General features: G+C 38.0%; 1 protein-coding gene across 1 annotated transcript; it reads right to left on the reverse strand.

Moving 5' to 3' along the window:
- Positions 1–1,574: 1,574 nt before the first annotated feature.
- On the reverse strand, positions 1,575–10,169 carry LOC125015864. The gene is made up of 9 exons (XM_047597883.1): positions 10,043–10,169; positions 6,712–7,107; positions 6,356–6,640; positions 5,771–5,855; positions 4,588–4,642; positions 3,514–3,629; positions 2,557–2,587; positions 2,325–2,431; positions 1,575–2,189 (listed from the first exon to the last, which is right to left on the reverse strand). The coding sequence occupies exons 1-9, from the start codon at positions 10,092–10,094 to the stop codon at positions 2,141–2,143; spliced, it is 1,176 nt and encodes a 391-aa protein (XP_047453839.1). The 5' UTR covers positions 10,095–10,169; the 3' UTR covers positions 1,575–2,140.
- Positions 10,170–10,720: the final 551 nt, after the last annotated feature.

The raw sequence follows: 10,720 nt of genomic DNA on the forward strand, positions 1-10,720 counted from the left end.
CAAATTTCTGTCCGTCAGTGGTTATTTTCTGAGTTTGGTTTCGTTGACTGGAAACATTCACATAAATTCATTTGAATGGTCATTTCATTTGGTAAATTATGTTTAGAAATGTTATTTTTTACAGATTTACAAATCGCTTCACTCATTTTCCACACTCACTTTTCAGTCCATATTCAGCACCACCTTAAATAATGTAGTACTGATAATGGAGATGTCGTTGTCTAGTTTTTGTTCCTTTTTGTCTAATTGTGTGTTTGTTATATGTAAGTGAGAACATTTGTGTGTATGAAGAACGGCCGATACTGTTGCTAATGATAAAAGATAAAAACATCAGTGTGTTCACATCAGTCATTAGGCAACTGTCCGTAGAAAAACGAGACACACTTTACGACAAGATCAGAAATAAGACGACAGGTGAGAAAACGCGATGGCAAAAGGAAACAAAAAGACGACAGATGAGACAAAAAACAAATCAAATAAACGACAAATGAGACAAAAAGACGAGATAAACCTTACAACAAGGCGACAAATGAGACAAACTTTACAACAAGATCAGAAATGAGATAAAAAAAGACGACAAATAAGACAAAGACATGACAAATCAGACAAAAAGCCAAAACAAAACAACAAAAAAGACAAGATGAGACAACAAGACTTTAAATGAGACAAAAAACAAATGAGACAAGACAATGAAAAACGAGACAAACTTTACAACAAAAGGACAAATGAGAAAAGACGACGATAACGGGGGACAAAAAGACGACAAATGAGACAAAAAGAGGACAGGTGAGACAAACCAACAACCTCCAGGGCCGAACAATGAAGCCAAAAAGCTGCAGTTCCTCCGACGTCCACAGGAGGCTCCACGTTTGAGTTTGATTGACAGGTTGCTAGCTTGTTGAACTAGCTGGGCGTCAGGTGGAGTCGGGCCAAGATGGCCGCCACACCGGGCTCCTCAAGAAACAAACGAGGCTTCATCCATCTTTAGATCCAGGCTGAAGAGATGAATCTATAAACGTCTTGTTTTGTCTGAACTTCAGTCAAAAACTGAAAAATACCAAAGGTTTGGTTTTAATACATGTCAGATGTGGAGAGACGGACGGTTTGACCCTGAGGACCAGAAAACATTTCATCCACAGACGACGTCCTGCATGCAAATAATATGTATGAGCAAATAAACTAAAATGAAAATAGAAAAATAAATAAATAAATAAAGTAGATTTCTAACTTCACTTTCACTTCCCAGAAGCTGAGGCTGTTAAACTCTGGTGGAGCTGTGTGATTGCGCAACAACTTGCACATTTATTTCCCTGAAAATTCAATCCATGCTGCTTGTTGCTGTTTTACTTTTATGTAAATATATTTTTTAGCTTATTTATCTTGTTTAGACACTGTTTTACTTGTCTCTATATATTAGTTACTCAGTATCTATATATTATAGTTACTGTAGGACCTGAAGGCATCATTTCGTTCCATCTCACACTTCTGTTTGGCTGCGAGTGACAAATAAAAATCCTTGAATCTGTCAGGATGTAGGTTTAAAGAAGGACCCAAAGGCAGGACAAAAAAGGAGATGAGGCGAGACTCCGGTATTTAATAAAGAAAAGAAAAACAGCGGGCGCTGCAGAGGGCAGGTACATCCAAAACACAAAAGATTCAAAAACACGGCAAAAGGCCAAAAATCACAGGAACATGGGGACGAATGAAAGTAACACAACCACGCAACAGGGAACAAAGGGAAGGCAGCGCAATAAATACACAGGAGGGCACAGGTGAGACAGATCCAACCAATCACACGAGGAGAAACCAATAAACAGGAAATCAAGACATGTAGCAAAATAAAACAGGAAACTCAAAACACGTTGATTAAATAAAAGAGACACAGAAACATGACAGAATCCTTGAACACGTCTGAAAAGGATGCAACTTATATACTAACACCCCTTCTCCACAAATATCACAAATATTAAGAACTGTTTATCTCCATCTGCCTTTTACATCAGTAAAAGGATATATATATGTATATATATTCAAACATACTAGTATACTTAAAATGTCTGAATGGAAATAAATCGGTTTATCGTGTTTATTGTGTTTCAGTTCATCGGCTTGTGAACTTTAACATTCGGAGAATTCAGCCTCAAGTCACGACTCCAGCGTAGACGACGGCATCTCCCTCCTCCTCCCGTCTGACAAAAGCAAAACGAAACGACGTGAGTCAGTGGACGAGTCATCAGAGAACTACACTTTACTCTACTATACTTTTGCTCCAAATCTTTTTTCTTTTTTCTTTTTTTTTTTAGTTCTTCTAAACTTCTTCCTACCTTCCCCTTTTCTTCTTGTTTTTGAACTCAACCGATGCATAGCTGACGTCACTGCTTTCCTTTTGCTCATTTCCTGTTTGGACACTACTGTAGATGTAATCAGGACACTGAAAACAGACAGAGACGAAATGAGGAACTTCACAAACTTCAAATATCAAACATGTGATGATTAAAATCTATTAGAAAAAGAAATGAAGCAGCAGAAGAATTCCCTGAGTTCCTTCTGACTCACTTGTCTTTGATCCACAGCTGACCCCCCCTTCCTGCAACAACACACAATAACAAAAAGAGGAAACAGATTTTTTTTAAAAAAGCCATAAATAAAGAGATCAGACAAGAATGAGGAAAGAGAAGTGGACTAAGGAACTTTAGAGCTACTCTCTCCTTTAGCAACTTTCAACACTTTCTAAATTTCTCCATCAAAATCACTCAAAGTGACACAGTCAAACACGTGGATCAGAAATATCGTACTTATGTGTATGTTTGTTCACGAATAATCCTCATTTGTTCATTTATTTATTTCCCGGTTTACGGTAAACTGCTGACCAGTGTCTACAGCAGCTCGGAGGAATCTGAGATGTTGGTGGTTTCCTCTCATCAGCTGATGCTCCAACATTTCTACTGGATGAAGTTCAGGACTTTGACTTGTTCCTAAACATTCATCTGGTTCTTCTGGAGAACCACTGGTGTTCTTGGGCTCCTTGTCTTCCTCCATGACCCAGTTTCTCTTCACATTCAGCTCATGGACTCATGTCCTGACATTTTCTTTCAGAGTTCACTGGTAGAATTCACAGTTCATTGGTCCATCAATGATGAGCAGATGCAGCAGAACAGGCCCAAACCAGGACATTAGCGCCCCCATGTGTCATGGAGGGATGAGGTTCTGATGCTGGAATGCAGTGTTGGTTCATCTCCAAACATTTAAACCAAACTATTCTACTCTGGTCTCATCTGTCCACTAAACACTGTCCCAATAATCTTCTGACTCGTCCACATGATGTTGATCAGAATCACTGATTTGTAATATTGACTCATTTTCATAGAGGTATGTTCAGGTGTTTGATTGTGTCATATACTTTTGAACCCACTGATGGTGTTTCTTGAGTCATTTTTATGCAGAGACATTTAAACTTGTCACAGATTATTAATGATGAGTTAATGAAGCTGAGCTTCATTCATTGTTTCATACCTGCCCTGTTCCCGGTATGTGAACTGGACAGAGGCGTAGTTGACGTCCTCCACAGCTCCACCGGTTTCATATTCATGATCTTCTGTTTGGACCCCGCTGACGATATTATCAGGAGCCTGAAGAAGAAGAAGAAGACAGTTTGAAGAACTGACCAGTTAATTATGGTTTGACACGTTTTCAGTCATATAAGTGATATTATTATTATTATATCAACATTATATTTTCTATTTAGCGCTGGTCCTAGAACCAAACTCCTGAAGATGAGCTGGACTCTCTCCTTTTTTTCCAGAGTTGCCCACAGTGAATGGATGGGCGGCTTCATGCAACGTGTTGTATAAAAGACTCTCAGTACGTTTACAGACACATGAAAAAAAAAAAAATTTATCGCCTTAATCCAACTTTAACTAGACAACACATGCTCCACAACCGATGCACTGGTGTATGACCTCGGAACAAAAACATCCAAGAAAGCCGGTCTCGTGAGAAGAAGAAGGTAAACAGAGACGTATTAGAACCACCTGAGGGATAGCGCCATCTATCTGCATCATAAGTAGCAGCACATTACGTACGAGACTAAAAAGAACTGAACTATTATCCATCTGGTTGTTGTTTGAAATGCTGATCTGTGACATAACAAGTCAACCAGAAAGGGGGCCGTATGACGGGGTGAAAAGACACATATCGCCCCCTAGTGTTGAGGAGGAGGACATGCTCCCGTCAGCTATTGGATTTTCTCTGTTGCACCAAACAAAGTGACCTTCTGTTTGGAGTCTTGGGGTGGAGGCTTGGAAGGGGGTCCGTCTGAGACTCCATCAACAGTGGAGAGATCGTGGGGGTGAGATTGGGGTGAATGATCTGACAACTGCGAGCAAAAAACGAATTAACCTGGAGCTGTCGTGTCCCAGGATCCCAGAATAGTCGGGACAAGCAAAATGTAAATGGTTTGACAGGATTCCCAAAGATCCCGTCTTTCAGGGACAGAGTCCAGCATTTTCCAAGCGTAACGTCTTGTTTCTTTAGCATTTTTTTTTTTTTTAACACTTGTTAGCCTTAGGGATAAGCTGAGTTACTCACCTTGTGCTTCATCTCTCCTCCTAAAGTTCTCTGACCTGCAGCCGCTGCCCATTTCCTGCAGTGAGACGTTAATTACAACAGGAACCAGATGCTCATTATATAATTCATTCAGTAGCAAAAGTTCAAGTCTTTTAGTATTTATTGAATTATTATTTAACATGTTTCATATAATTTTGGTCGGTGTATAACCTTTTTGGAATTAATGTGTGTATTTACAAATCCCTTCACTCATTCTCCACATTCACATTTCAGTCCATATTCAGCACCATCTTAAATAATGTAACGTTGTGTAGTTTTTGGTTTGTTACATCTAAGTGAGAACGTTTGTGTGCATGAGGAACAGATGATACTGTTGCTAATGATAAAAGATAAAAACATCAGTGTGTTAACGTCAGTTATTAGGCAACTGTCCTTGTATTACCACTGTGAAACTGTGACTTCTAGGAATAAAAGTGCAATAAGCAGATGTCAAAAGTTTGGTTACAGAGACGTTTGAACATAGCAAAGTCCATGTGGTTGGTTTTATATATCGTAGGACACCACAGCGCTGCCAAAGAGCTTAAAGTATTAACAGAAGTGGTCACAACTTCCCACTTTGGTGACGTTTTTTAAGCTGCTGATGTTTTAAGAAGTGTCATGTGTAAATGGGGTGTTGATAAAAAGTTATTTATGTGTCATTACTAACAGAGTTTTAACTTCATGAGGAGACGCAGCTACGTTACTGTTGGGATCAAACATAATGTGGAATAAAACTCTTTATGATTAAATTACAAGTTATTAACTTCCACATACAACATTTCTGAAAATGTTAAAAGAGTGTTCATAGTTTGCTGCGTTTTCTTAGAATATATAAAAAGTATGTTTGTCGAGTCCAGTCCATTAATGTTTGATGCTGAATACCAATAATATATAATATTATTAACTTAACTTTCACATACAACATTTCTAAAAACACACACCGACCACAGAGTCGCCACTTTTAGCTTTTTTTTTTTTTTTTGTGGAGTTGTGGTTAACCAGATCGAGTTTGTTCTGTACTTTCTTTCTGGGAGACTGAGCACCACATTACTTATTCTCTTCTCTGGAGTCCATCAGAGAATAGCTTTTAGTAAGTTTTTATTCCTCCTCTTGTTTTCCTTCTTGTTAACGTGTGAATTATTTGTAGTTTGTGAGATGAAGAAACCTTTTGACGATGAAGACGAAGAGGCCGACGGTGATGACGGTCAGCAGGACCCCGAACACCACGGCCAGTGTTTGGCCCCTAGAGCCTGAAAAACACAGTTTAGTGGTTTAATAAAAGGAAAAAAAGATGGATGTGAACTGTTGGAGGAAGGAAGGAAGTAAAAGCAAAGAGATACTCTGTCAAAGTCAGATAAGATAAAATAACACGTCGGCTGTAGAAGGAGAAGTGTGTCCTGATAAGATCCTTTAAAAATCTGAGCCTTTACTGAGCCTTTTAGCCTCTTTTAGGTTTAAGTTTTGTTTTCCACAGATTTCACATTTTTATTTACTTATATTTTCTTCCCTTCTGTATTTCTGTATCAATATGTTAATTAGGTGGGCGGGCCCAACACACAGTCTGGAGCCTGATTGGTCATTTGGACTAATCAACCAATCATGACACGAGCTAGCTATGCTAACCTTCTATTAGCTGCATACAGGTTTTGTTTAAACTTGAAACTCTTAGAAAAAGAAATAGAAATCTGTGAATAAGTCTCAGCAGAAAACTAAAAGAAGAAACATCTTAATGAACTAAGAGTGAACCAACCTTCCCCTGGTTCCTCTGGTTCCCCTGGTTCCACCTGCAGGCTGCGCTGCAGAGACTGTGTTTTCATATTCTTCTTCAGAGCACAGGTGTAGTTCCCAGAATCCTTTGCAGTCATGGAGGTGAGATGGAGGGTGGGGCCAGACTGTGAGAGGGCGTGTCCATCTTTGAACCAGGTGACCTCCAGCTGGTGGAAAGTGCAGCGTGTAGTACACTGCAGTGAGACTGATTCACCTCTAGTGAATGTGTTGTTGTTGCTGGAGCTCTGTATCATCATCTGAATCCCATCTAAAATAAAAGACTTCATTAGTTTCATTTAACATCCATTAATATTTGAGTCACAATCATGATGTTCTTACCAACAACAAAGACTCTCACTCCTGTTCTGTTAGTAAAATGTCCTGCTCCATTATCAGCTTCCATCCTGAATCTGAAGGTTGCGTCGTCTTCCTTCTGAATATCTCTGATCTGTAAAGTGCAGTTTCTCTTCTTGTCTCCCAGGTATTGATAGCGAGGGTCGTTGTTTGTTGAATTACTGTCGTACACAGACGGGGTTTCACGCTGACAGATCGGATGGTTCTGACACCAGAGGACTCTGACGATCTTCAGTTTCTCATCTTTTCTTTTTATCCTGACAGACGTTGCTGGTGTGAAGGTGCAGGGGAGGGTGACAGTCGATCCTTCTACAGCACAAGTACTTCTAAAAGGATAAACTATAGATGGTTCAGGACTCACAGGTGGTGGCATCTGAGCATCTGAAAGAACACATGAAGATCAGATGAGACACAAACAGATGAATCCAGTTTGTTTTCACGTCAGGAATTTTTTATTTTATTTCTTATTTCTATACATAGTCCAACTGTAAGTGCACTGTTTGTGTGATGATGAATGTTTCCGTTTCTCCAAAGTCTTATCTTATCTTATCTTATCTTATCTTATCTTATCTTATCTTATCTTATCTTGTCTTGTCTTATCTTAAACATGTCATTCATGTTAAAGCACATTAACTTCTGTCTCTATTTCTTGTATATTTATGTAAATTTAATTTAATTTAATTTAATTTAATTTAATTTAATTTAATTTAATTTAATTTAATTTACTAACTAACATAAGTGAACTTAAGTTATTTTATTTTATTTCATTTTATTTTGCTAGATTTTAATTTAATTGAATTAATTTAACTTTAAAATTCAAAATTAAATTCTTTTTTTTTTCTTTCTTTTTTACATTGTCAATGAGCTACTGTGACCTAAAAATAGAGTGGCTCAAATCACACAAAATAAATAATAAAAAACACATCAAAGTGTTCGGTGAAGCTAAAATATATTAGAGCAACATGTTCAGCTAATGATCATTCTACACTTTTAACTTTGTTCGTTTTTAAAGGGTTTTTGTTGTTGGAGCCGCGTTATATTTTCAGCTTGTTGTTAATCCAGTGACCATTCTTCAGATTTGGTAATGTGATGGTAGCACTGGGTGCTCTGATGGTGGCGCTGTAGTTCGTACCAAAGACATTTATGTTTGTGCTTGTCAGTGATTCTAGGTGTAAAACATAGAGTTCATTGGATTTGGAACATTTTAAACATTTCTCTGAGTTTGGTTTTATTTTTACCTCTAACAACATCTTTTTTTTATGACTCTTTTGCCTTTTTGATAGAAAATAAAATCAGTTTCTAATATATCAGGGAACGACCGTGTCTCTATATTGTTAAATATATACTCACTGGCCACTTTATTAGGTACATCTGTTCAATTGCTTGTTCACATAAATATCTTATCAGCCAATCACATGGCTGCAGTTCAATGCATTTATTCATGTAGAGGTGATCAAGTTCAAACTGAGCATCAGAATGAAGAAGAAAGAGGATTTAAGGGACTTTGAACGTGGTCTGGTTGTTGGTCTGAACATGTCCATCCCTTTATGACCACAGTGGACCATCTTATGACGGCTACTTCCAGCAGGATAATGCACCATGTCACAAAGCTCATATCATCTCAAACTTGTTTCTGGAACATGATAATGAGTTCACTGTTCTCCAACGGCCTCCACAGTCACCAGATCTCAGTCCAATAGAGGAACCTTTGAGATGTGGTGGAACGGAAGATTCTCATCATAGATGTGATCAGATATCAACTGTGTGATGTTATTATGTCAATATGGACCAAAACCTCTGAGGAATGTTTCCAACACCTTGTTGAAAGTATGACACCAAGAATTAAGGCAGTTCTGAAGGAAAAGGTCCCAACCTTTTACTAGCAAGGTGTACCTAATAAAGTGGCCGGTGAGTGTATAATCCATTGGTTTTGATGGACATTTAATTTTGCTATTGTAAAAAATAAATAAATAAAATGAGGATGAGTTACAATTATAAATATCTAAAAATTCTACAAATGTGGAATAAATGAACACATGCATCATAAATAATCACTTTAGTTAAATAAAAAATAAATAAATAAGAAAATGTTTAAAATGGCCACATACAGATATATACATATCGGCAGTATCAATGTGAACCAAACATAAAGCTAAAGAAAAAGGAAGTTGTGCAAAGAAACCAATAAATTATGTCATTAACCTCTAACTCTAACCCACCAACACCAACACCAACACCAACACCAACACTAACTCTAACTCTAACACTAACCCACCAACACCAACACCAACAACAACACCAACACCAACTCTAACTCTAACACTAACACTAACTCTAACACCAACACTAACTCTAACACTAACTCTAACACCAACACTAACTCTAACATTAACACTAACACTAACACTAACACTAACACTAACTCTAACACTAACTCTAACACTAACACACCAACACCACAACAACACCAACACCAACTCTAACCCTAACTCTAACCCACCAACACCAACACCAACACCAACACTAAACTCAACCAACCCAACCTAACCTAACCTACTCTAACACTAACACTAACTCTAACACCACTAACCTAACACTAACTCTAACATAACCCAACCACACTAACATACACTAACACTACACTAACTACACTCATACCTAACCCCAACTTACATAACACTAACACCAACAACAACACCAACACCAACACTAACTCTAACACTTACTCTAACACCAACACTAACACTAACTCTAACATTAACACTAACACTAACACTAACACTAACACCAACAACAACACCAACACCAACACTAACTCTAACACTTACTCTAACACCAACTAACCTAACTCAACATTACAACACACACTAACTCTACATAACCTTACTAACTCTAACCGAGTAAGTTTGATCAACAGAAATATTTTTGACTTGTTCAGGTCGGTTACTGACTGTGAGTATTTCAGCGTTTGTTGTTTTGGAGTAGGAGCTTTACTAAAAAACCAAAGCGATGTATTTAAATGGAAGTTAAGAAGTCGGTTATGCAGAATTTTAAAACACAAAGAGAATTAAAAACAGGAAAGAGATCCGAGAGAAAAACGAAGTCATTAAAAAGAAGAAACAACAAAGCCTTTAAGATGCTACAACGTGTTTTCTGTCACTTGTTGGAGTCGAATGTTACAATCGGTCGTTTCGTCTTCTGCTCTCATTCAGTTTTTCTCTTTCATGTTCCAGCTCTTCTCTGATGCTACGGAGCTCTGATCTCAGATCATATTTTAAATGTTGAAGTTTGGATGCTCGTGTTGCTCTGGTTTTACCTGCCAGGAGGAACAAGAGGCTCCAGAAGACGGTTTTACCCCAAACTGCCATCCTGGGGTTTCTGCTGCGTCCCGTCTCCGTTTGAACTGAGCGAGAACTCAGACAAACTGAGAAGTGGTGTCCCGTGGTTACTTTCTGACTTCCTTCTTTATTGCTTCATTTTTTTTTGTGTGTGTGTGTCAAGAAAAGCAGCTTCTGTTCTTTTAAAGTAACATCAACCAGTCAGAGCCACGGCCACGACGATACAAGGACATCGCTCAGGATTCAGATTCAGGGCTTTGAGATTCCATAACAGAGGTTGTTGCTGTAGTGTTCAGAAACGTGCAAAGATGAAGGAAACGCAATTCAAAAAGCGAAAAAAAAGATGCAGAAAAACGTTGGGATAGTGAACAACCCATGTTCTTGTTTCTAGGCTCCAGGGGTCAGACTCAGGATTAACGGGTTAGGGGATATTTATAACTATTGATAACACCTGTGCTCATTGTCACCAACAGTTCAGTTGAATCTGAGAGTTTCCAACATATTACAGGTGTGCAGAACATCCAGTATTTTTATTTGTATTTGTGGAAGGAAAAAAGTATTTGTGTTCAAATAAAATTCAAAATCGGTGTAAAAATCCATTTTTGTAGCGGCACTTCTAATTTATGATATGTAAGTGTATAAATGAGTATTGTTCA

Source organism: Mugil cephalus, chromosome 11, assembly GCF_022458985.1.
Source record: "Mugil cephalus isolate CIBA_MC_2020 chromosome 11, CIBA_Mcephalus_1.1, whole genome shotgun sequence".
In the NCBI taxonomy this organism is placed as follows: Eukaryota; Metazoa; Chordata; class Actinopteri; order Mugiliformes; family Mugilidae; genus Mugil; species Mugil cephalus.

Coding starts and splice junctions, on each gene's coding strand:
- LOC125015864 (XM_047597883.1), bottom strand. CDS start 10,094: ATGGCAGTTTGGGGTAAAACCGTCTTCTGGAGCCTCTTGTTCCTCCTG. Junction 3,630..4,587: donor GAGGAGAGATGAAGCACAAG/GTGAGTAACTCA, acceptor CTTCTTCTTCAG/GCTCCTGATAATATCGTCAG. Junction 2,190..2,324: donor AACAAGAAGAAAAGGGGAAG/GTAGGAAGAAGT, acceptor TGCTTTTGTCAG/ACGGGAGGAGGAGGGAGATG.